A 27,213-nucleotide genomic window follows, 5' to 3' on the forward strand; every position below is an offset into this window, starting at 1 on the left:
AAGATGCTGGCAGGTGATCTCATGGTACGAGCAATTTTTTTTTTTTAAATTGAGCCATTGATCTTCCCAACAATTACCTCAGCTCAGGGCACACAAAGGGATTCTGAAAGGGTCTGATCTCTTTGCCCCATTTTACATGGACTGTATTCTGAACCGACTGCATGAATGACACAGCCAGGCTCGCTGCAAGCCAACACCCGCTCTTTGTCAAGCTGGCAAAAGAGCGGTGCCTGCTCCTTCTGGCTTCCGTCCTGGAAATCATGCTAGGAAACAAAAGGGGGGGGGGAGAACAACATTCAAAAGGCCGAGTGATCTGTGGGTGAGAGGCCAGCTTTACATCCTACACCCTCCTCCTTCTGCCTAATACTAGGATAATGGCTATTGTGAATGGGCCTTATGAATGGCTGGATAAAAAAGTGTGTGTGTGTGTGTGTGTGTGTGTGTGTGTGTGTGTGTGTGAGAGAGAGAGAGAGAGAGAGAGAGAGAGAGAGAGAGAGAGAGGGGAAGGGAACCCTCTTCATGAAGAATGCAAAAGATATGAGGTGATTAATTACAGGGCTGAATTTCCATCTCAGCTTTTCCGCCGAGGTAACAAATGGCTGAAGCCGGGTGGGGGGCAACGCCTGCACCTCAAATTGCTAATTAATCTATCAATTAACATAATAGCATAATGGAATAAAAAGCAAGATTATATATGCAGAAAGGAATTCAAAAGCAGGAGATGAAACAGACAGGGTTAGAGGTGGGATGGAGGAATGGCTGAAGGATGTGTAAGCAGCCGTAATGTGAAAAAGGAAAGGTTATCGTGCGCCTGCATTTTGACGCCTGCGGTTCTCGATTGCAGGTAATTAAAAAACAGGAGAACCCCCAACCCAAAGCCAAGTTTACACTCCAATATTGGTCCTAGTTTTCTTGAGGCACACTGAGCCGGGTTCCTTTCAAAGCCAAGGGTAAAACTTTAATTGAGTTCTGTAATGTCAGGCGCTGAATGCGTTATGTAGGCTAACAGTCACGTCGCTAGAAGGATACTTGTGAACGCTTACATTAATGGGGATATTATTAGATGAAGTATTGAAGGATTCAGTCTATGATTGGTGCCTGGCTATGTTGATCAGCCCACAAGCTTTTGAGCTGCAGAACGCTCACTTTCCAGTGGGAGAAAAACGGGAAAACTAAAGGAGAAGCGGAAGTTTAAATGCAAGCCGTATCCCCCAGCCCCTCTCATCCTTTTAAGGATAAATGAACATGGCCCTGTAACAGAAAGTTACTGCCCCACAATTTTTTGCCTGCTGAGAACCTGTGGCCACACCATACCTAAAGCACTCATATCACTTTTAAAAGTCATGACTTCCCTGCAAAGAATTCTGGGAACTTTAGTCTGTTAAGGTTCCCCTAACAACTCTTATCTCCCTTAAACTACAGTTCCCAGCATTATTTGGATGAAGCCGTGATTTTTATAGTACTGTCATGAGTGCTTTAAATATATGGTGTCAATGTGACCCATGCAGACTTTAGCAAGCAATGAAACATACCATACTTTTCCGTTTATAAGACTATGGTTTTTTTCTTTACAACTCTGTGCCATTTCCCCCCCCCCCATTTTTTTTTTTTTATTTCAGTCCCCCAAAATAGGGGTAGTCTTATACATGGGGGCAGAGGCTTAGGAAAGTCAGGTGGTACCTGGTGCAGAAAATTTCTTGCCACCCCCCCCCATTGCCCCCCCCCCCTGCAAAAATAGTTTTACATTATTTCATATTTTCTTACAAAGGAATGTGGATTCTGGGCCTCTGATAACAAGTAGGCGACTATGGACAGATACTTAAATCTACAGGGTGGATTGTTTTTTGGCTTCTGTTATTTTATTTTATTTAGTTAGTTTATTTAATAAAATTTATTTTAAAAAAAAACCTGCAAAGTGAACTTTTTTGGGAAAGTGCCTGCTCCACTGAATTGAAATTTCAGCCTTCACAACATAGGAAAATGGCCAATTATACTGCTATTTTTGTGGAGGAGGGTCAAGATATTAACTAATATGCATGAAATTTCATATATAGCTATATAATCCCTACTGTAGTAAGACAAGACCTTTGGAGTAGGCATTTAATTATTATTTTTTTATGAACCGTGCTAGTAGGGCAGTAATTGTTCCTTGATATTTTGTCACCCCCCTCCATGATGGCACCTGGGGCGCACTGCCCCCCCTTTCCTACGCCACCAGGAGCTTCTTATAGACCAGCGGTTCTCAACCTTTGGGTCCCCAGATATTGTTGGACTACAACTCCCATCATCCCTGAGGTCTGACCTTGCTAGCTAGGGGTGATGGGAGTAGTAGTTCAACAACATCTGGGGACCCACAGTTTGAGAAAGGCTGTTATAGACGGAAAAGTCTATAAGACTTTTTCTTCTACCAAATAGGCTAATGGAGGAGGGGGCCAATCACCCCACCTCTTTGTCAGATAGTCAGATTTTTCCATGCTGGCTGTGGGGACCAAGGGGGCATTGCTTACTCTACATCTATCATGGAATCTGTGCAGGGTTGTGGAGGAGAGAGGGAGGGAGCAACCAGCTATCCTTTGACCCCCTGCTCATTAACCTGCATTGCGTTCCTTGTCACCTCTGGCGAGCAGTTGAGTTGTTAAATATAAAGCTGAATTATCACCTTCAGTTGGCACATTTTGGGTGGTTCCCCCAAGCTCTTGAGGTTCAGCCAGCCTTTACCAGGGGCTGAGCTTTTAGGAGGCCCTGCCCTGTGGAACTCCTTGCTGGTAGAGGTTTGGTAGAATTCCTCCCTGCTTTCTTTCAGGCATTCCTGTTATTGTTTGGGCAAACCTTTGGGAATGTGATTTATTTATTTATTTACATTGAATATCATATCACCTTGTTTTGTTTTCCATGAAAACACTGTTTATAAATATCTAAATAAATAATGTGAAAAATCAACAACAACCAGGAATGCAAAACCTGAGCAAGAATGTGCACCTGCTCAAGGAGTGTTGATGTACAAGAAAATGAGGACAGTTCCCGGCCAAAAAGCTGGGTGTGGGCAAGATTATAAGAAGCATTTGCAGTATAAAGCTAGCCTCTTTGTTCAAAGCCCCTAATGTAATGTGAAAAAGAGTTGAGACTTCCAATTCCCATTCCTATCTCTTAAAGTATTAAGCCGAATTTCCTTTCCCCACACATAGATCATCATGATCACTTTGGTCTGGTTCACTCACAAAAAAGAAAAAAGAAGAAGATGAAGCCGTTATAACTGTTCCTGAACTATAATAATTTTAATAATAATAATTTTACATTATCTGAGTTGCCACCACTTCATGCTGCTACAATCTAAGGTGACCATGGCCTTTTTAAAAATAAATTATTTTCAAAATACAAATATATGCAAATAAATGTACAGTGCAAAAGTTGTCTGAAGAAAGCAAAAGGACCAAAAAAGGGCAAATAAATAGTGATACATAACAGTGTTCCTGACAATATTTGTGGTTCAACATTATCTTGACTTTTGTAGCATCAGGAGGTTCATCTTTCAACAAAATAATTATCCACCTGCTTACCTTCCCTCACTAATAATTTACATCAGTCTTACCATCTGAAGATCATATTTTCACAATCCAGTTGTCTAATGTGGGAGCATGTATTTTTCTCCAGGTATAGCTGATGACGTTCCTGGCATTGGGCAATCGGGACAGATTCCATCCTGACCCAATATTCTGGGCCATTAGGCTCCGCCCCCTGTTGCTTGGCAGGGTCACAAGGATGCTTTTTCTGTGCGCTCTGCGAGCCTGCGGGCAAGAGATGGCAGCGTGGACGGGGAGATAAGCAAGGGGGATCAGGGGCTTGGTGGGGCTGTGTACTTCCAGTTCTGCCTTCTGAGTTCCAGGTCCCCTCTGCAGTGGCATAAGAAGGGGGGTGCGGGTCACCCCAGATGTCATCACTGAGGGGGGTGACAAAATGGCAAAAATACAGTCATACCTCGGGTTACAGGCACTTCAGGTTGCGTTTTTTCGGGTTATGGACCCACTGAAACCCAGAAATACCAGAACAGGTTACTTCTGGGTTTCAGCAGTCGCACATGCGCAGAAGCACTAAATCGCGCTTTGCGCATGCGCAGAAGCGCCGAATCGCAACCCGCACGTGCACAGACGCGCCACTGCGGGTTGCAAACGTGCAGCAATCAGAGAAATGGCCTTCTTTGTGGTAGCACCCAAAGTTTAGATGTCGGGCAAGCATCAGCCTTGACTGGTTTTAAGCACCAGTTGAATACTTTTGCATTAACTGAAGCATCTGCTTATTACATAGCTTTTAAAGTTTGCATTTTTGTATTATGGCTTTTTCTGGTTTTAATGTATTGTTTTTATGAAAACGGTTGTAGAAACATCCTGGAAATTTCAAGGACGGGCAGTATAATGTTTTAATTAAAAATAATAAAAAATAGGATTATGTGCCTTGCAGAGGGAGGCTTTTCCTATGCTCAGCTATTTTAAATAGGATGGGGCAGACAGAAAATGATACTGGGCTCAACTGTGAATAAGAGCTGATTTCAGCAGCTGTAGCTTTTATGACAAGCTACATTTGCTGAAATTCCCTCTTCTACATATCTTTTCAAGGTGCTGGAGCCCTGACCTCTTTTACAAGTGTCCAGCCTAATCGGAAAAATGGTCTACAAGGCTCAAAACTGACCATACTAACTGTAATCATTTTTGGAGCCACTGAGTGAGTTTTGAGCCTAGAACAGAGACATTCAAAACATACACTGAGAATTCTAGGAGATTTCAACACCGCCTCCCCCTCATTTCCTAGTACAAATTGGCAAAATGGATAAAGGAGGGGGCAACATCGAATGACAAAAGGAAGCAAAAGACCCACAAAAGACCCTAGTCTTTATGGGAGATGTTTCTCAATAGAAGAAACTTAATATTGTGTCCTTGAGGAATGCTGCTACTAGCTGAAGCACGTGGGTCTTTTTGAATATGTAATAGCCTTTGCGGAACAAAAATGCCCAATTTTGCCTGTTTTTAGCCTTTGCCCCCCCCCCTTTTGTATTTTGTTTCTTTCTACAATACAGCAAAGCCATTTTTGTCTGCTCTGCAGTGCAAACACCCTTCTGATGGCAGATCTCATTCTTGATATAATTTTCTTAAAAATGGGGAGGTACTAATGATGTGTGGGATGCGGGTGGCACTGTGGGTAAAACCTCAATGCCTAGGACCTGCCGATCACATGTTCGGCGGTTCAAATCCCCGCGGCGGGGTGCGCTCCCGTTGCTCGGTCCCAGCGCCTGCCAACCTAGCAGTTCGAAAGCACCTCCGAGTGCAAGTAGATAAATAGGGACCGCTTACCAGCGGGAAGGTAAATGGCGTTCCGTGTGCTGCGCTGGCTCGCCAGATGCAGCTTGTCGCGCTGGCCACGTGACCCGGAAGTGTCTCCGGACAGCGCTGGCTCCCGGCCTATAGAGTGAGATGAGCGCACAACCCTAGAGTCTGGCAAGACTGGCCCCTACGGGCAGGGGTACCTTTACCTTTACCTTTACCTTACTAATGATGTGTTTGGTTTTTCATTTGAAAATTCATCCGGACTGAACATTTGTTATCCCAATTGCTGCATTTTGTTTTTAGGAACAACAACAATGCTTATTCCCCTATATCTAATCAGAGATTATCACTATATTAACAGGTGTGGATAAACTAAGATTTCTTCTGCTTCTCATGCTGTTTAGGGATTGAAGTGAGACAACTGTGCCCCTTTGGACAACCACTCTATCCTGCAAATGTTTTCAGTTGTTTATGCAGTGTGTTTTTTAGTGGCTCGCTGTTTATCACGGGAGTGTTTTATTTGCCCAAACGAAGAGCATATTTTAAGACTTTAAAATGTTTAAAGAGAGAGAGGAAAGCAAATCAACATTTAAAGGATAGCAAAATCACTTCCAAGTCTGCTTAGATTCTCACTATTTTTTTTGTCACACAACTCCCCCTCTCCCCAAATCAGTGGAAAAAAAATAATAATCCAGAAAATTTCTTAGGGATTATTCTGTCAAATCAAGTGCCTGTCAAATCCTAAAACAGGTTCCATCTGGCGGAGAAACTATCAGAATAATTGTCTGGGCTTTCATCTGATGAATATGCATTGAGACAGCCAAAATGGAATTTACACTTTAATCTACATTATTTGGGCAAGTTGATAAAAGAATTCTACGGTGGGTGAAATTAATCTCAAACGGTGTACAACCAAACCTTCCTTTACCAAGGAATTACAATAGATTTTTACATCTATTTTTTTATTATTGTATCCAAAGTATTTTTATGTATTCTTGATGCTCCAAATAAAGTAGTGGTATGGTTTATAAATGATCACTCCTAAAATTTGAACTAGAAATCTTAAGATAGCATTCCGTTTTGGGTTACAGGTATATTCTCCCCCCGCTACTCCCCCAAAATGAGTGGTTTATCATTCTGCATATCAACAGACATATATATTTTCAAAAGCAACAGCAGTTGTTCATTCAGAGAAACTCGGAGATTGCTGAACAGGTTCTTTTTCTTAGCCTTGTGCATTGTTCCAAATCAGTGTAACCTTCACTAAAAAAACATCAACTTGCTGCTGAATACCAGGAGAAAAGGAAAATCCAACATATGTTGTTTGTAAATATATCAACATGAGCATGACTGTTTTAATACTGCTTATATTTTCAGCCACGCAGGTCAAATGTTAAAAACTGAACTCACAAAAGCTAAAGGTGCCGCATCAAGGCCGACAATCTCATCCTTACTCAGCTCATGTTTTTGTGTCTTGCTGTTCATGTACTGCAGAGAGAGCGGAATATACAGGAACTTTTGCATAGTTTTCAAGCACAATGGGATCCTTGAAGGCCAAGGAGCTATGGCTATGGTCCTTGGCTCAGTTACCTGGGAGTCGGGGGCGGAGGAAGGGGTGTGTGGTGGGGGTGGAACGCCCCGGGTGTCTTTGCTGAGGGGGGTGACATTTTGCGTGCCGCCTGCCCATGACTCCCAAGCCTACCCTGAGCCATCAGGGGAAGGGGTGAGCTGTGTCACTTTGCCAGCAGCATTCCTCTTCATTTTGACAGCTGGGGGAGGCTTGGGATTCGCAGGCAGTGCGCTGAATGCCCACCATCTGTGCACCCGAGTGGCTATCCCGTGCCTTGCAGGGCACCGTCTTCCCCCTGCCCCCCTCGGGAGCGCACCCACCCTGGGCATACACTCCACCGCTGCTAGGAGCAAAGTCCACCCAATTCAAGGATGGTTAGGACCATGGATATAGACGGGGGGCAGCTGCGTCCAGTCAAGTAAATCAATACAAAATACTTAACTGAGGTTCTGCTTCCCCAACATAAAGCCTGCCCCCCCCCCACATTATCCTGGTTATGCCCACAGTTAGGGCTGATGCCTTAGAGCTCATCTACACTTCTGCTTATGCCATTCCCCCCTGGGAAAACTCACTCTTTACTGCCAAATCAGAGACAACATCAATTTGGTTTTCTGAGGCTTAATGTTTGCTCTGATTCAGTGATAAGAGCAGGTTTTCTGGGGGAAAGTGGCAGGGCTAATGGAAAACGTCTTAGACCCGTGTCTAGAAAGCATGGAAACAGTGGAAAACCTCTCAGCCCCATGCTTTCTAGGGTTTCTCGGCTGAAGGCCTTCTGGTGGTTCCCTACCTGTGAGAAGTGAGGTTACAGGAAACCAGGCAGAGGGCCTTCTCGGTAATGGCGCCCGCCCTGTGGAACACCCGCCCTGTGGAACTCCGCAAACCCAGAAGTAGCATCCCGGTTGCGATCTTTACCTCGGTCTAAGAACGGAATCCGAATGGTGGAAGGGCGCCGGCGGTGGGAGGCCTCATTAGGGAAAGCGCGCCTTGGTTTAAGAACAGACTTCCGCAACAGATTAAATTTGCAAACCAAGGTACCACTGTATCTGACTTTTAGAAGACATCTGAAGCCAGCTATGTTTAGGGAAGCTTTAATATTTGATTAATTATTTTATTTTCATATTTTGCTGGAAGCTGCCCAGAGTGGATGGGGAAACCCAGCCAGATGGGCGGGGTATGTATGTAAAAATAAATAAATAAAATGGGGACAAGCAGAAGTATGGACAAGCCCTTAGTCTCAAACTATATATCTAAGCCAGGTTTCCTTATTTTGAGAAGAGATTGGTCACAGAAAGTATTGCCACAATTAGCAAAGCTAGGCTGGTCTTTCCTTTTTTAAAAAAATGTTACAGTCCTTGCGATATGAAAATCTGAGCACCCGACACTAACCAAAGGGAGAAATGGCACATCAATGTAAAAACAAACAAACAAAGGATCCCAAGGGCCATAAATAGCTCTTCCCTTCCACACTGTATCCTCACAACAAACCTGTGAGTTAGGTTAGGGCGAGAGACAGCCCAAGTTCCCCCCTTTGAGCTAAATGGCAGGTCTTAGTCCAACACTCTAACCATGACACCAAACTTGCTTTACATCTGGATACGTGTTTCAAAAAGGCCCAACAGCCGACTCTTGTATTGTAAAAAGTAGGTTATGGAGCAGTCGGTCTGGAGCAGAGGGATGGCTTAATATACACCTAAAACATCTGGGTGATCAGTGTGAGAAAAGGATGGTGAACTAGATGGGCCATTGGCCTGTTCCAGCAGGCCTTCAAAACCTTCTCCAGGTGGTTAGCGATGGACCTGCTGGAGCAGATTTCAAGGGCCTGCCGGAAAAGGAAAGGGAAGTCCCATTGCACAAGCAGACTGTGACTCTTGCGGCATTGGAAACAACCCTAACTAACTAAAGACACTTGAGAAGGAGATATACCCACCTCTGCAGTGAGTCTAAAGGGAAAGATCTTTTCACAGCCAAGCTTGTCCTTGTGTAAATAGCAACCTGAATCACTGGTACTCAAGAGTGGCTGGGGAAACCCAGCCAGATGGGTGGGGTATAAATGAAATTATTATTATTGACAGAAGGTCGATTGGTAGATTTCTGGGTGACTTGCAGTAGGTCAGCAAGGATCTCTGACTAACAACGGCAACAACAAAATGTACACCCCCCCTCAAATTATGAGTCTGAAATGAAGAAAGCTACAGAGCGGCATCTGGAGTGGATGTTCCTGTGGCAGGACTGGGAGCTGAATTCACATTTGGCAGTCAAAATAAATTGCTGGGCTGAGAATTATTTCATTCTAGATATGTATCTCATGCACCTAGATCCAGTTGGTGGGTCTCAGGATTCCAGACCAAAAAGCAGAACACATTAAATCAGTCCACTCCTAAGTGAGCCATTCTATCTATCTATCTATCTATCTATCTATCTATCTATCTATCTATCATCTATCTATCATCTATCTATCATCTATCTATCTATTATTTATTTGGCAAACACCATCTACTGAAACTGAAAATAATACTAATGTAAAAATCCCTATTATCCCCCATATCTTGCTTTACCTCACTCTCATCTCCTTTACTGTCGTAAGTTTAGACCGCAACCTGCCCTATTCTATTGCTGTTCTTCTTGCTCGTGTCACTCTGCAGAGCACCCATGCACACGGAGAGCAGAACAACAGCAAACACCCTGAAATCTGGCTTAAGTAACCTGTCATCTACAAAGTGCTTTCCCCAATCATGTTCAAACACATATTGGCAAGTGGTTGGAAAACAGTTAAGAGTGACAGCTTCCCATCACCTAAATAGCCAAGGAGGGATTTGTCTGAGCTCTATGCTTGGTGGACCTGTCTCAGGGAGACTTCCCAGCCACTTGTCTCAGGATATAGAATGCACACAGCTTTGTTGCATTTCTGGTACATTGTCTGAAGCAAAAAGTCACATGCCTGAATGAAACACCCAAAGTTCAAGTGGTGAGTACAGTTATGTCTTCTCCCCATGAGGTAAACGCACAACTCTTCTTGGCACTTCCACTAGTCCAGAGTTGTTTGCAGGCCTCTGCACTTTTTAGGTATTTGTGCATGTAATGGAGCAGAAATTAAAGTTGCTTTCATTCTTATCTCAGGCTGCCTAATTCCTGAAACGAGACACGAGCCAAAACACAGCCGTTCTTCAAAATTCCCAATTTTGCAATGTGGTGCCCCAGCTAAGTAATGTGTCCAAAAAATGGGGGGAGGTTGTGCATTTGATGCATATAGCAGTGAAGACAGCATATGAACTTGCATTAAGTTAAAGAAAATCACATGCAAATATGTGTGCGTTATTTAAAGGTCTACACCACCCTTGCTTCAAAAGGGACTCCAAGGTGACAAAACATCACTGTTGAAAATAGAATAAAGATAAAAGTGTGTGTAAATACAACAACATACCCTCAGAGCTAATAATTTCAGGGTGGCCAGGAACAGTATCTTTCAACAATCAAATTGCTGGGTAAACAGGAATGTTGTAAAGTTGCTCCCGAAAGTTCATGAAGAGGGAGACATGAAGAGGGAGACAGACCCACCTCACCAAGGAGGGCATTCCGCACCTATTAAGCAAAATTGCATAGCTAGGGTTGCATCTAACACAGTGGTGAAGAATCCGTTCCATCAGGGCAAGGATTTCTGCTTACACAACAGGACTCCCCCCCCCCCCCACTCTTCTTCCCAGCACATCCCCTAAATCAGTTCTAGGGGTTCCCTCAACCATCTGGAGATTTGGGGAGGGTGCAGAAGAAGAGGTGGAAAGTCCCGTTGTGCAAGCAGAAATCATTGCGCTGATGGGGCACATGAGATGTTTACCACCCAGAAACAGTATATTTGGATGCATTGGCACTAAAGTACTCCTGAATTTTTGTGAGAACTTGGGAAAAAACAAACCCAAAAAACTGGTGGACAGCCAATTTTAAGATTGGAAAACTGGGAAACAGAAATCAACAGATTTACCTACACCTGTTTCATACACACATCTTAAGAGCAAATTGGGAGAGCAAACGAAATACAACCTGTTCTTCATCTCTGTGCCTTCTTTGCAAAATTCTCCCGGAGAGTATTTAAACTGGGCTTTAAGCAAAAGGATTACAGCAATGGAAGACTACAGAAGAACAGTTTTGATGGAGGGTAGTTGAAGGCAAAGACAATTATACTATGTGAATTATACATGGGTTTGGGGTTGTTTGCATGGGGGGTGGGATTTGCAGGACTTTGTTTTAATAAGTACCCACTGTGAAGAGAGCAGCTTCCTCGGCGCTTTTATATTTTAGGCATATATCTGGTGGCGACCAAGCTGCAAGAGATTCAGGCAGTTTCTGCTGTGTCCTTTCCACATAGACCTTAGGTTAGCATTCTGCAAAGCCTTAGGAGGCTGTGTGTCTAAACAAATGAGGCAAAATAATTTGTCTTCTGCAGGGTGCTTATTTGTTATTATAAAACGAAGCTCCCCCCCAATGCAATGTCCTAACTTAGATTCTTCTTCTCACTTTCCCCTTATTTTGCACAATCAGAAAGAAGTTTCGCGATTAGCCATCCCACCTCCAGAACTCCCTCCTTTTCCTTTAAGATTCAGCAAAGTGACCCTTCCTCAAGGCACTACTTTAAATATTTTGCAACTTGTTCTTGGCCACTAGTGCAACCAGTTCTTGTGTGGAGATAAGAGACTCTTAAGAGAGAACAGTACAAAGTGTCCTTTAAAGAAACAGGAACAAATGTGATGAATATTTAGGTCAGCTACCTATTTTCTGAGCACTAAAGGAATTGATTTGACCAAAACAATAGCTCTATTCAGGTGCTATACCAGCGCAACATGTGAGTAGGGGGACAAAAGTGCTGGTTATGTCCAGGGCTTTTCCTCCAGCTGGAACTTACCAGAATTCAGTTCTGGTACCTCTCACAAGGGCGTGCCATTTAAGAGAACGAGGGAGGTATTCACGGTGAGTTCCGGCAGTTCTTTTTCTAGAAAATTAGCACTGATTACCAATATGTTGATGTATGGAAGTGAAAGCTGGACCATAAAGAAGGCTGATCACCGAAGAATTGATGCTTTTGGATTATAGTGCTGGAGGAGACTCTTGAGAGTCCCGTGGACTGCAAGAAGATCAAACCTCTCCATTCTTAAGGAAATCAGCCCTGAGTGCTCACTGGAAGGACAGATTGTGAAGCTGAGGCTCCAATATTTTGGCCACCTCATGAGAAGAGAAGACTCCCTGGAAAACACCCTGATGTTGGGAAAGATGAAGGACACAAGGAGAAGGGGACGGCAGAGGACGAGATGGTTGGACAGTGTTCTCGAAGCTACCAGCATGAGTTTGACCAAACTGCGGGAGGCAGTGGAAGACAGGAGTGCCTGGCGTGCTCTGGTCCATGGAGTCACGAAGAGTCGGACACGACTAAATGACTAAACAACAACATGTTCTCCCGGTCCCCCTGTCCAAGAATTGTAAGGCAGCCAATTGCAGAGGACAGCCTCCTGCACAATTCTGGCTAAAATGGAGATTTTGCATTCCTCCAACCTAGATGATGTGGAGACAGGTTAACAGGAAGCACAAGATCTCCAGTCTTGTGCGTCTGTCTATTTCAAATTTTCGCAAGATTGGCTGAACTGAATGTGATTAAACCAGGCTCTTCTACAAGTACACTATTTATCTAAGCCAAATTTACACTAAGCTGAGGGTCTCGCCCTCTTTGCATTTTCATTTACTCCACACAGTCGGCAAAATGATAGCTTCTGTCTTTCCAGATTCGTGGGATATTTCATTAGGGAGAGCGGAAGGGCTACACCGGGAGGAAGACACATGACAAGTGACTGAAGCTTCTGAATTGGAAACTGGCTTACACTCTCTCTTTAGCTGGGATGGGGAACCTGCAGATGTAGTTGGACTACAACTCCCATCATCCTCAACCATTGGTCACACTGGTTGAACCCGTAGTCCATCAATGTCTGGAGGGCCACAGGTTTCGCAGCCCTGTTCTACAGGGGTAGACACACACACCTGGGTTTCTGCTGCTTTACCATTCTGTCCGACAAAGAAGGCCAAAAATGAAACTCAAAGGCTTGCATTATCCCCCTTCAACCATTTACAGTTCAAATAGTCAAGTCTGTGCAATTCACCCATCATTCTTCTTGGGGTCAATGTACCAATTTCTTCCTAGTTTGCCTTCAAATATTTAAATGCCAAGAACAACTTTTAAGCACCGCCATGGTAGAGTTTTGACTTTTAGCTAGCCCAGTCTCTGTCTCCACTGCCTCATTCACACACCCACACACCTCTTGAGGGAAAATACACAGAGAAAAATAAGAGTAATTCACGCCATAAGTCACCATTCTATAAACACGCAAGTCACAGAGCCAGTAAAACTTGTGGGTATCAAGTACACTGAATCGTCTAGTGGAGATAAAAAGACAGTGTGTAAGTGCACAGAGGTCCCATGCTGTAAAGATGAGCACCTCCACTGCAAATGTATTGCATCTTGGCAATACTTTGGAGCACTGAGCAAGCCTCAGTGAATGGCTTAGATCAGCAACAGGCAGTGGTGAGGCAGAGGTGCCAAACTGCTTGTACCAACCCTCCAGCAATACCCCATCTAAACAATAAATTCATCCCAGGACTGGGAGCAGAGCACATACATAATATCTCAAGAGATATGCATGTGTAACATTCAAGGGCTCTGTCACAGCTTTGGATGAATGTGTGGCGGTCACCCAGTCCCAATCTATGCATTCCTATCTCCCAGGTACGTCACATGAAGCCGTTAAGTGAGGTGGAAGCAGTTTGCACACCCACGTTTCTGTGCTGAAAACAAATGCTTCCCAGTTTAGAAAATGCAACAAATAGCTTCAAATTTCTTTAGAGCGTATCCCTGTTTTTACATTCACACATCACCTCCATCTTTTGATTAATGCTTATTTATTTATTTGATACATTTTTCTCCTGCTCTTCAAACCAGAACAGTTCTCAGATGTAAGGAGGGCAGTACATGTATGTGTAAATATAAAAAAGACGCATAGGGACCCTTGGATAATCGAGACTTCCAGTGTAAATTCCCCAGATTATACATACTCCTGTGTGGTCAACACACTGTGAAAATGCAGAAAAACCCACAATCTTTTCCTATAACATGTAAAATCCACCAATGCAATCAAGCACCATGTTTGCATATTCACTCACCCCGCCCCCAAAGTTTGGGAATGAGTTGGTGTGGGTTTCTTTTTTTAAGTCAAGAATCCGTGCTCATACCACAAATGCTGCATGGCATGTTGGCTGTGTAAACTGCAGAGAGCAAGATAAACTAAGTATCCTGGCTGGCTTGTGGCTTTAAAACCACGTGGGTGATGCCAACATTTTGAATATTATCGTGACTTTGAAAGACCAGATTGCAGAAGCAAACATCAGATGTTTAGCATAAATAAATGGTACACCACAGATTAATCAATATGTCTGGTGCAGTGGTTTGTAGCTGCAGGAAAATCTCCCATCAATGACATTAGGGAACATTTATTCCCACTTTCCCCTTTAAACTTAAGATGTAAACAGCAAGCACTAAGGTGCAATCTAATTACTGTCTGCGCTGCTTAACAATAGAGACCTCTAATGTTTTCCCACTGCCTCTGCGGCTTCCAGCTTACCATTCATATAAACTGAAGCATGCAAAGAGCTGGTAATGACTGGCAGAGGGGGAGGAGACCGGTAATGGCACCTGTATCAGTGAATACTACATAATTAGGTGCTGTCATTCATTTACTCCATCTTATACAGTTTTTCATATGCAATTTCTAAATTTTAATAGTCTAGATTCCTTAACTGTACTTTGCACCCACCATTTTAGACTAGCACATATTTAGAACACACAGAAAGCTAGAATTCTCTGGCGAAAGACCTGCTGAAAGCAGAGATTTTGCTTCAATCTTCCCCCAATTCCCAGTCCCTCAGGTGGGACCTGTATCAGACATTGTGCCCCATATTGGTTATGGCATCTACAAGCTACATATTATGAACTTCTCTGAAAATACATATGGACAAAGGATAGCTCTCCCCCTCCTGTTCTGCTTAATTTGATTAGGAGGTTTGCAATCTGTATGGATTCAATAAGGCTAAACGGAACCATGTTCATGACTGCACAATCACATTGTGTTGACATTGGTCACAACTGGGTCACTGTCTCTCACAATGAACATTGCCTTGCCCAGAAAATAATCTCAGCCAGCCTGCCTGCTTCTATCAGGGAGGCTGCTATTCACTGTAATCCACCATTCAGCTTTAAAGCGTCATGCCGGGACTGCCATCCCTCAGGCTCATGCCTAAAACACAAGAGGGGTGAGATCTCGACAGTTTAAATACCAAACCAAACTTTTGCAACTTCTAAGCGGCTAGATATGTAGTCTGTCCAATTCACCTTTCCCTATCCTGCCCCTTGCACTGCCCAGCACCTTCAGGTGGCCTTGGCTGTCCATGGGGAATATTTCATATGGACTTGAAGAGGCAAGGATGCCGCTGATAATGACAACAACTTTCTCCTGAAAATACAAATCCATGCATACCGGCAGCCTGTGGGTTGAAACTGATTTTGCACAGCTTGAACACCCCACCCACTTCCAGCCTGCAACTCTTGATCTGACTGGCTTATGCTTGCAGTCTTAATTGAGCACCCAGATGCAGAGCAGGGATCGGATGCTCTTACAGAAAAGAAGGGTGCTAGCCATCAAGCCCTTTTACATGCCGGACTATTGCTCCCAAATCTCTGAAGCGACTGACATACGGAAGCAGCACAGCTTGTGCAGTGCTAGTTCACAGATCCTCTGCTTCTCAACAACTCCCTTAACATGTGAGGCTTCAGAAGAATATAACTTGCGGATCAGGAAATTGTGAATCTAGATCTACTGGATGACTTTGGCTCATGGGAGAAGGTGATTCCCATGGAAGCAGGCTGAGAAGCATCCAAAGGTGATGCAGATCTTGGAATAAGGTACCTGGAGGAAATGCAGGCTAGCAGATAAAAAGCTGCATTAGGCATCAGGTCATGTGAGCTCCCAGTGGGATGCTTTCCCTTTCAGCACCAGACCTACAATATAGTGTCATATTCCACAATGGAGACTCCCCCCACAAGTAAAAGTGGTATCGTCCCGCAATGTAGGAGGGTGGGGTGTCTCTGTTTCTTGAAGTTCAGAGATGACTTGGATGTACCGAATTAATTGCATGGTTCCTGGGAAACTAGCTGTGGTCACTTCCTCGGAAATTGGAAGTGTCGCTGGGAGAACGCTGCATTGTGCTGTGGGTCCCTGTCTACTCAGCTGTGGCCATTTGACGGGAAAGGGGAAGAACATAATGGAAAACAATGATGCTAATCTGCTTATATACAGGAAGCTTCTTTGTGAGCATATACGCTCAGTTTACTAAGCACAAGTACTAAGCAAGTAGTACTCTGATCCTATAGATCTACAAAGCTGAAACAGGAGAGCAGAGCTGTAGCCTTGGCATGTCCAAGTCAAATTGAAAAGCAAGCCCCACTCCTGGCTAGAACACCCAAACTGCAATTTCCCAGGAAAGCCTTCCCTACTTTTGCTCAGGTGCTTAATGCGCCATGCCATGCTGACCACAATGCTTTGGGGATGCCATGCACATTACCATACCAGTTCTGCCCCTTCCTCTTCAACCCTGTTGCCACGCATCATGCTTGTGCATAAACCGCCATGCCATTGCGCATTGCAGGTGAAGGTGTCGCAACCCTGTGCTTTGGGCCTAGGCTAGCTCAAGGCACAATGCCATCTTCCGCTTGCAAAGATGGTGGCAGCATCCTCAAAATTTATCAGCCCCTTGACACGAGTGACAAAATTATTAACGGCACCTTTTGTCACTCGTGTCACTGAGCAGCTATATAAATTATACAAATAACCATCATTATATAATCATTATTATATAAATTATAAAATCCTTATGATTAGTGTTATCTAGAACTGTGCACACATGGCATCTTGATGTTTTCTACCCTATGTGTGAGGAGAAAAGTGGTGGGGACCATTTCATCAAATTTCTCCAGGGGGGAAGGAGAAATCTGGAGGTTTCTCGGGGATGGGACCCATCAGTGTAGTTTATTTATTCTCTCCCCCCTAGAAAAGCGTCTCTCTCTTTTTGCTACTGCAGGTGTCAGCAGCAGTGTTGGCCACACAGCCTCCAGTTTACACCTGCCCCTTTTTCAGGACCTCATGTTCTTCTCAGGTGGCAGCAGGGCAGACAGAGGAAAATAGTGCCCACCACCAGCAATTATATATATATATGGGGAGGGATGATACAAAGTGGTATTTTTCAGGCGGGTGTGAGAAAAAGAAAATCTCACACATTTTCTAAATTTAATGTTACCTTCTGAATTTAATGTTACCCACATGCCAGTTTCTTATTATTCCTGTTGGCCATTTTATCTACTACTTGTTAGTACCAGTTCATTGCGAAGCCTGAATTAAAAGTTAATGGCAAATCGGTAAGAGTTCACTTTGCCTGGTTTCCTACTGCTCGTCCCAAAGCAGTGGCTTTGATACACCTAACATGGATTCCAATAAACACATAGGCCTCTTTCCCTCCATGGCTGTTGAATTCCCCCACACTGAACAAGGCAGCCCCTCCTGCCGTGGAGCTATTTTTTTTCCCAGTGACTTTCTCTTTGTTCTCCTCTCCTCACTCAGGAGAATCCCCTCCCAATTTACTTCCTCCACAACTATGCATCATTTCATCAGTGTTGCTGCCGTTTCAGGTTTTCCAGGAACACAAGCTGCTTCCACATTTTGTAATAATTTTCGTTATCACCTTTTAAAAAACAATTTGACCAAAAGTAATGTGATATAGCCAAGGGCATAACACCCCCACCTCTCTCATTTCCATATTATTTTTCATTGAAGTCTTACTATAGCCTAACATTTTGGGAGCTTTTTTTTGTTCCAGGCAGGGAACTTGCCTTAAGAGATCTATCAAGCTGACTGATGAGCCTCTGTTCTTCATACCAACCAATTACATTTTTGAAGCTGAAATTAATAGCACTTTCATATACTGCAAGCAAAACCTCCAACAGGCTATTAATAAATTAGTGATGTTATAAAGGCCAAGCAATATAAGCTGCCAAATTACTTGATGCATTCATACTAAAGGCATATTATTTGACAGTCGTGAGCCACCTTTGAAAAACTAGCAAATTGTTGCACTTCATCAGTCGCCGCAACTTGCTTTTCTGAAAAAGTCTGCTATGTTGCTGGTGTTCCTGGACAATGCAAACAGACAGGAAAAGATCAGATAAAGGAGGCACGTGTGTGCTTTTATCCCCCACTATCAGAAATTATACAACTTTTGCGAGAGTCAGAGGGGTTTTACATAGGAATGTGACAAGACCATTCCAGGCCCTTGGAGAATGATGGATCTTGCATTGCCTATCAAACTTCCCCTCTGCCCAGCTAACTCATCATTTACACACACACACAAACACAAGTACCAAATTTGTAAACAGTTGGCAAGATGAGAGAGACAGTTGGGTTATAAAGCTGGGAAGAAATTCAAGTTCACTATTATTCACATCACCCGGGTAATTCTGTAGAGGGTACTTGACCCATATGAAACCACTTTCCTTTCCTTCTCCTGAATTTAATTATTCACTGTTACTTAGCAATGTTTCTTTTCTATAAAGGTCTAATGTGGGCTTCAGTGAAGTGCAGCAAGAGCAATTGGGTGGAGTATAACTTTAAGGCGGGAAATAAAAGAGGGTTGTTTTGATGGAGGGAAATCTTCAAGCAGAATGCAGATTCTACGTTCAGGAATTTTCTTCCTGGGTACTGCAGTTCTGTCTATCCTATTGTAAAGTGGAAGGAAGAGGCATAAGGAAACCCACAGAGATTTCTCTTTATAGCGCTCTGATATTTCATTAAACATTTCTGCACAGCCTTTACTTCTTTTTTAAAAAATATATATGCAGGCATTTCACACATGTCAGTATCAACGCAGGCACTCCCGTCACCAAATCTTGTAAATACTCTATTCATCTCAATTAATAGGCAAACTCCGCTAGAGTAGCTGGAATACGGGTGGAGGGCGAGATTTCCGCTGATCCAAGAGGTCTCACTCATTTGAACTATCATTTCCTGAGTTTGGATACATGAAGCACCAAGTACTTGTACAATTATGAGGCGGAGAAACAAAAAGAAAAACCCTTAAGAAACATGACCAAATTTCTTTCCCCCCTCTTTTTTTATTTTTTAAAAATACATACTGGAAGGTAAAACAGCCCAAGTACTCAAATAAGTGATTAATTTCCTACATTGCACATTTTAACCTGTACCTCCATTTACCCTTTTTGTTGTTGCTGCCAGAGTACTTCATTTTATTGCTCTTTTGAACCTTTCCCATTCATTTTATTATCATTATTTTTGCTAGAAAGAGGCAGCTCTACTATTGATGCAACGCTCCGCCACTGCGCAGATATGGAATCGTGAATTCCACAATTTCCCCCTCATTCTAAATGTTAAGTTCAGGCATTGCAAATTGCTACCTAACAGATCACTAGAAATCAAAGGTGAAAGCCGGGGTGGGAGAGAGGGAAGGGAAAACCCAAAATAAGATGGGTATTAAGTTTTAATCAATTTAATTTAATCTCCAAATCCCAATCCTTGCTCACAAGCTGCCGGGGTTGTGGACGTGTAAGGTAAGGTGCACATCCTGAAGCCCGACACTCAGCCTATTGTGAGGGGAGACATTTGTCCCCGAGTCTAGCTCAAGATGGAGCACACACATTTATTACCTTGATGTAACAGGGAGAATGCACAATGCTAATCCACATGGACTCAGTAGCCTTTTCCTTAATTTCATTAATTTCCACAGAAATTTCATTGCACCACAACCTCTTTTTTTTACACACGCACACGCCCTCTCTACTTGGCTGCACATATTTGGCTCCCTTGTTACCAACCCTTTGTGCTTGCTCTGCCAGCGGTAACCTTGCCTCTCCTTCCAGATAGTAGCATTTAACTTTGTATGTTTACTTCTCTCCCTGCAAATGCCTCAGATTTAGTCTAACCCCCGGGAAGCCCACATGCAAACAATGAGTCAGCTTAATTGCTGCTGGGGAACAAGCAAACAAGGAAAAAATTCAACCCCCTAACTAATATGTGTGTGTGTTTTTTACTACTAAGCGGTGTCTGAAAGTTTTTTTTGTTGGTGGTGTTTTTGGCATACATGCTTATATACACCTTTGCCATCTCCAAGGGCTTCGTGTCCCTAAACAAGCTATTTTTAGAAACCCTCACATGGCTGATACCCAGTTTTGTACAGTACATACCCCACAATTTCTCAGCAAGCTAATCAAAATCTACCGCATTTAAAAACTCATCACCCCAAAAACTCTCCCAAAAGCTGAGCTTTAAATCTAAACAACAGCAAATTCTTCCAAAGCTCTGGACCCGTTTTCCAGTGTCAGCTCAGACCACAGATTGACAATGCAATAAATTGCTGGAGAGAGAGAGAGAGAGAGAGAGAGAGAGAGAGAGAGAGAGAGAAATATAATTCTATAAATTTCGGCACTCATTTACTTTAGACGGATTATGAAAAAGGATAACATATTTACCTATATCCAAGCTTCCCACCCCTCCTTCCAAACGATGGAGCAAATATATTGCATGCTTACAATCATGTGCCAATTGGCTGTCAGTAAGTGGTACCTTGTTTTTAAACATTATTCCGAGCAAGGTCTATTGAAATCCACAAGGTTTGCTTTCAGATTATGGTTTCAGATTTCAAGAGGCAAGCAGAAAAACTTTCACGTTATGCATCTGTGGAAAGGGCATTTGGTAATGACTGAATTTTAAAATCTTCTGAATGATTCACTTTTTTAAAGACAATAGAACAAGCACACAGCAAGAACATAATATAGCCCAAGTTAAGCACCTCTAATTTTAATTGATTAGAGCAGGAAAAGTTACATGTATCCTTCTGTATCCCACTGAAATCAGTGTGACTTAAAGGAACTTAACTTTGGCTGGATCGGGCCCTAAGAACAAAGCAATATTACTTTGACGTTTACAAATCATGCGGCAGATTTACCTCAGAATCAGTCACAGAAGTTGAGAAGCTGCTCAGGCAGATCCTTTAGTTCTAAATATATACTGATTTTTAAAAACTATTTCATCCAATGTAGAATCAAGGTTTCTCTCCTTCTGAGAAAATTCACAATAGCAAAGTGCTTCTAAGAAGAAGCAGATACCTGGAGGTTGTAAATTACAAAACTAACTTTACACCTTTGCAGTGTTAGGGAATCCTATAAAGTATATGGGGGGAAATGAGGAAACAGTATTATCAAATGAAGATCAGCCATTTTAGCTTCACACGGGTGGTTAAATAAACACCACACCTTTGCAGCATTAAATGTCAATCCATCACGCAGACATTTTCAGTAGAATTCTCAGTTTTCCAAATATAATCAATGCACATTTGTCAGCTGAACAGCGAGTGTATATGAACCTTTTATTTTCTTTCACTGTTCAAAGCAAAGCTGAGATGTATCAAGGTATCATCAAGCATCTAAATGATGAAGTGGATGTAAACATTTTTGCAGACATAGGTTGTTGCTTTTAGAACTCTAAAAGTATAAGAGTATGCAGTAAAGTATGCTTTGGAACATCATTAAATGTGCATATCATTAGAAATATTTCACCATTTTCCAAGAGAAAATGGTATGTATTTGACATAAATGCACTTTCCTCCACTATACCATGTTGATACATTTTTTCTTCAAAAGCAGCAACAAATATTCCTTCACGTTGTTTACAGAGATCTGCTCTTATCTGCCATTTATACAATTATTGCTAAATAAACCACTTCTAAACCCTACCTGGGACTGCTTAGCATTATATAGCCTCTAAGGCAGACTAAACACCAATTTACAAAACTATTATCAAACTATCAAATTCAACAGGTTGAATATAAACTGGGTTTAAAAAAATGAATTTTTTTATAAACCCAGTTTGTTTTTTTAAATGTAATTTTCAGTGTTGGGATACATCCATATCCACCTTGTTTTATAAACTGTGGGTCTTCAAGTAGAGCTCTATTTGTCAAATAAACCCTTTGCTACCTTTTATCCGAAAAGGTAACACAAGATATAAAACAGTCCCAGAACATAGCTCTCTTAAATGATCAAATAATGCCCTAACATAGTTATTAAGACTTTCAACTCCTAATTCCATACTCCTGTTAACTGTCCTCAAAGCAGCCAACATGTGTCAAACTTGTTCTTTTCACTAGTAATCCTTTGTTACTCAGTAACACTAAGAGAGATTAAGAGGAAAGTGTAAGAAATGAGGGAATCTTCATTACAGGTTTTTTCTTCTTCAAATATATTGGCTTAGAAATAGAGCGGCCTTGTGAAATTTGCATAGGGAGCAATCTTAACACAGAGTTATTGGCTGAAATGAATTATTGATTCCGTTCAAGAGACAAATTTAGAATGTCACTAAGTTTAAAATTCCTAGAAAGCAGGCACTGCTTTAACTGACATGCACTTTGTACAATAGATACCTTACAGGTAGAATGTGAAATCTCAGGCAGAATAGCAAGTGCTGGCGTACAAGAATAACACTGGAGATTTAACAATTGAAAGAAACTCCAAAGTTTTATAGTTTTATAAATCTTTTTTTTTTTTTTGACAATGCCCCCCCCCCCTGATGCTTCAAATACTATTTCTGGAACTCAGGACACTTCCAGAAGTTCCTTGTGCAACCAAAGTTACAAATAAGATTTTTACTTAAAACCCAAAGAGGAGATTAAGAGGGCATACACAAAACTTTTCATTCACCGACCTTCCTACAGACACATCTGACAGTTTAATTTGTCCATGGCTGCCTGCTGTGGAAAGTTTTAACTGATAGAAGATATAGCATAGAAACAGCTGAATTAATTAAGAATGGATGTCTTCATTCTAAGCATCTCCCAAAACTTATCTAACCACCATATACATATCATGGCCTTGATGATACATGAGTCAACAATTAAAACACAAACTTGTGCCCTCTATATCTTAGGCCTCTGACAGACTGACTGCTTAATTCTCAGAGAGGGAAGAAACATTCCCATCCCAACTGCAAAAAGAGTCTTGAGGTGATTGAGTGAGCCAACATAAACTTATCTCAGACAACTCTAGACTAGGTGGATTTTGCTGCTCTGATAAGAGACTTTGGACTGAACATCTTTGCAGCAGAACACACTTCCCTGAGTGAGATTTTGCCTTACTTTGTGCCTGTCACTTGACTTTCCACTATGATTTCACAATATCTTTAATGGTAACTGTGGAGACAGCATTAGCAATCTGCCGGCACCGTCTCATCCTTCCTTTACGAGGAAACAGGACAGCTTTGGGAAAACCTTTAATCTCAGGCAGACTTTAGCTTTTTATGACATCCGGCAGCTTCTCTCCTTTCTTTTTTGGATTAGGATAATTATTCCTCTGCCATTTATAGAACGCTGGTCCCCTTAGAGAATCAGAGCAGCGTTAGCACACTCCCTAACTTTCAAAAAACACAACAAACCTTGGCAAGAAAAGCCCATTCACAGCAAGGGCGAGAGAACTGGTAGCTGCCAGGTGCAGCCTGTCCCCAGATTGGGGGCCTTTTTTTATTGCTCCCCCCGCCAACTGCACAAACCCTGCTTCTTCGCTTAAAAAATACAACCCCGTGAGGTGAAACGTGATCAAATGAGATGCCGTTATCCTCACACCTTTTTAAAAAGCAAACAAACGGCCAGCTTGCAGCAAGGCTACATACTTACCCTGTCACAATCAACTGGGACGGAGATTATAGTTCTCATTTTATTTTATTTTTTAAAAAGGAGGCAAATGAAAAACCTGCAATCTGGAAACCTTTCAGAGTCTCAGACTAGTCCAGTCTCCCCCCCCCCCCACTTTCACCCATTTTACGAATCATGTGATAATTTTTTTACCTCTGACAGGGTCAAAGGAATCACCTGCTAGAGATGTTTTGACTTGCGCTGCGGAATCTGGCTGTGTTGATGCCAGCACATGGGAAGGAGGGAGAAAAAGCTCTTTCTCTTCCCATCACTCTTGGCTTTAGCCCTCCGCAAATAATCCCCCACGTAAAATATATACTGTAATCCCCCCCTTTACTAGCACACTCCGCCAGCCAGACATTTACCTGCCTGTTTGGGTGGTGGTGCGGGGAAGATTTCGGAGGTAAACGCAGGTGGAGTGAAACAACTGAGACAGCCCATCCCCGAAACCAGCCGCCCAGAAGATGCTCGGGGGATGCCACATCGGAACAAGAGTACCAAAAAGCCATCCCTTCGTCCCCGTCCCCGCAGTAAGTCGGCACAAGCAGGACGTCCCCCGCCCCGCCAACCTCTCCAAAATCAAACCAGGAACCAAACAGATGCAGAAGGCGAAGGCAAAAGGGAAATTTTGGGAAGGGGGGGGGGAGTGAGAAAGAGGCAGCGCTTACCTTTCCTCTTCGACCGCCTCCTCCGCCTCCTCTTGGACTTGCATTTCAGTTGGCTCCCCGGCCCTCCCGGTGCTCGGCCGGTGCCCAGGACGGAGGTCATCGCCGGTAGTTGAGGCAACAAGGAGAAGCAGCGGCAGCGCGTTGGCTCCGCGCTCGCCTGGCTCGGGGACCGCGCAGCGAGAGCGAGAAAAGTCGGCTGCCTGCCTGCGACGCCCCCTCCCTGCTCCCGATCGCCCGTGGTGGTGGTGCCGCCGCCGCTTGCGAGGGCTACGAAGCCGGGTGGGACTTTTATCAACCAGCAAACCCAGAGCAGCTGCGCGCGGATCGTGCGCCTCTTTTTAATTTTTTTTGCTTTTGGCCAGCTGCGCTCAAGTGCCTGCGCTGCGACGCTTCCCAAACCAGGGACGGAGAGCGCGCCGGGCGCAGGTAGAGTTTCCAAATTAATGAATTAAAGGCGACGACCGGGAGGCTCACCTGTGATTCCTCCCTCTTCTTCCTCCTCGGCAGCTTTCCCTCACTCGCAGGGCGCCTTTGCTTTATCAAGGGCTGGAAATGCACGGCGCCCACTTTTTTTTCCTTTTCTCTCTCTCTCTCTTCTTTCTTTCTGTTTCTTTCTCTCGTTCTTTTTCCCCCCTCTCCTTTTTTTTTTTTTTTTGCACCTCTCTCCTAGTTGTTTGGCCCCAGCAGCCACTTTGAAGGCGATCATGCAGGGAGCGCGTCTATTTGCTGCTGCAAAGTCTAATTAGATCCAATCACAACTGTCTCCTGGCTCTGACATCAGCAGCACCACCAGCAGAAGCGCGCACCCCCCCCTTCATCCCTACCACCAGCCACCCCCGGTCTCCATCCATCCATCCCTTGTCAGCTTGCACACTCAGCTCCCATTGGGGCTGATGGATGTGTCCGGGACCTGATAGGGAAAGAAGGCAGAACGGGCCCGGAGGGGAGTTGTTGTAAAGGGAATAAAAAGAAAACACAAAAGCCCCACCGGCAGCCTGTCGGCCGGTGTACTACTACGAGCCGGCGGGAGAGTTTATTATACAGTCCGATCCGATGCATCCTCCCCAGTAACGCACCGCTGCCCCATTTGGGAAAGAAGTGCGTCCCGCGGAGTTGATGGTTTTTGTGCGCGTGCGCCTTACTCCCGAGTAATCGCGCAAAGAGATTTTCAGTCTGATGGTGCCGTTCTTCGCACGTCTTAAGTACCAACTGCGTTCTGCGAAACTTACCCGGGTGCAAGAATGTAGCCATGAAAAGGACAGTACATAAAAAATGGCCAAAAATCCCCAGCAACACTCCCCCCTTTCAGTGCTTAGTTTACTGCAAACTCTTTTTTTCCCACTCCCCTCTTGCAATTTATTTATTTTTACGCATATGTTCCACTATGTTCCAAGGAATTCAATAAAGTGCCTAAGCTGGAGGCTTTACAAACCACAGTACCAGAAAGTGCAATCTTTCGCTCCGTCACCAAACAAACCCCAAACCAAGACGCCTTCCTATGCAGTTTCGTTCCTAGGTTTGTTTACTGAGAAGTAGATCCCACTATGGTCACTGGGATTCACTCTCAGGTAAACGTATAAAATACTTAATAAATGATACTGTACCAAAATAAACACACACACATAATCCTTCACACAGCATGTCTGAATATACACACGTAATTTTCCTGGGGAAGGGTAAATCTGGATTAGATGCATGGGGTGCATGCAGGGAGAATATGGCAGCATAGGAATAACAGAATCTTAGATTTATGGACTTGGAAGGGATCCAAGGGGTCATCTAGTCCAGCCCCGTTCAATGCAGGAATTGCAGCTAAATAATCCCCAATAAGGGGGCATCCATTCTGTTTCAGAACGTCCAATGAAGGCAGAGCTGGATTAAACCCTGTGGAGGCCCCTAGGCAGTTGAAAAAGAAGAAGAAGAAGAGTTTGGATTTGATATCCTGCTTTATCACTACCCAAAGGAGTCTCGAAGCGGCTAACATTCGCCTTTTCCCTTTGTCCCCCACAACAAACACTCTGTGAGGTGAGTGGGGCTGAGAGACTTCAAAGAAGTGTGACTAGCCCAAGGTCACCCAGCAGCTGCATGTGGAGGAGCGGAGACCCGAACCCGGTTCCCCAGATTACGAGTCTACCGCTCTTAACCACTGCACCACACTGGCTCACACAGTCGAAGTCTTGGGGTCCCCCTTGCAAATTATCTCCTAAAACTAAGAAAGCTCGATTGTAATTTTCTTTCAAGATCAAATCAAAATTATTCCGACCTGTTGTTGTGGAGCCCCTAAAAGGTGCCTCTTTGGTAATCCAGCACTGATTGAAGGAGAGTCCCCCACCTTCCTAGGGAGTCCGTTCCACAGTTAAACAGCTCTAAGGAAAATGCCTTACACTGAGTTCCGATTTTGGGCCCATCTAACTCACTATCATCTACACAGACTGGGAGTGGTTCTCCAGCGTTTTATGCAGCTCTTCCTGGAGATGCCACCAGAATACTTTCTGCATGCAAAGCTGGTACTCTTCCACTGTGCAGGGCAGTAAATGATAAGCAGAGTTGTTGGTCATTGGCAGAGTTACAACAGAAGACCCTCTAAGTGTCTCTATTGTCCTTGATTTAGAGAAGCCACCCCAGTTTCTGGTTTGATCCCAGAATGTCCCTCTTTTCCTTAGGATGTCCCTATTTTCATTTGAAAAATGTTGGAGGGGATGAAATTATTGGACCCCCCAAGCTGTGTGAAGGCAATCCTGTATAGGGAAGTTGTTTAATGTTAAATATTTTATTATGTATATGTATATGTGTACACACACACACACACACACACACACACACACACACA

At 43.5% G+C, this 27,213-nt stretch overlaps 1 protein-coding gene across 3 annotated transcripts in view; it reads right to left on the reverse strand.

Annotated features, from left to right (window-relative positions):
• The window catches only part of ADARB2 (adenosine deaminase RNA specific B2 (inactive)), a 362,541-nt gene extending 337,513 nt beyond the window's left edge, over positions 1–25,028 (reverse strand). For all 3 annotated transcript variants that reach the window (XM_077936765.1, XM_028750756.2, XM_028750754.2), the window contains exon 1: positions 24,384–25,028. In XM_077936765.1, the coding sequence (XP_077792891.1) occupies positions 24,384–24,483 (100 nt within the window). In that variant the 5' untranslated portion in view covers positions 24,484–25,028. The remainder of the gene's footprint in view (positions 1–24,383) is intronic.
• Between the last annotated feature and the right edge of the window lie 2,185 nt (positions 25,029–27,213).

Source organism: Podarcis muralis, chromosome 12 (assembly GCF_964188315.1).
Source record: "Podarcis muralis chromosome 12, rPodMur119.hap1.1, whole genome shotgun sequence".
NCBI lineage: Eukaryota > Metazoa > Chordata > Lepidosauria > Squamata > Lacertidae > Podarcis > Podarcis muralis.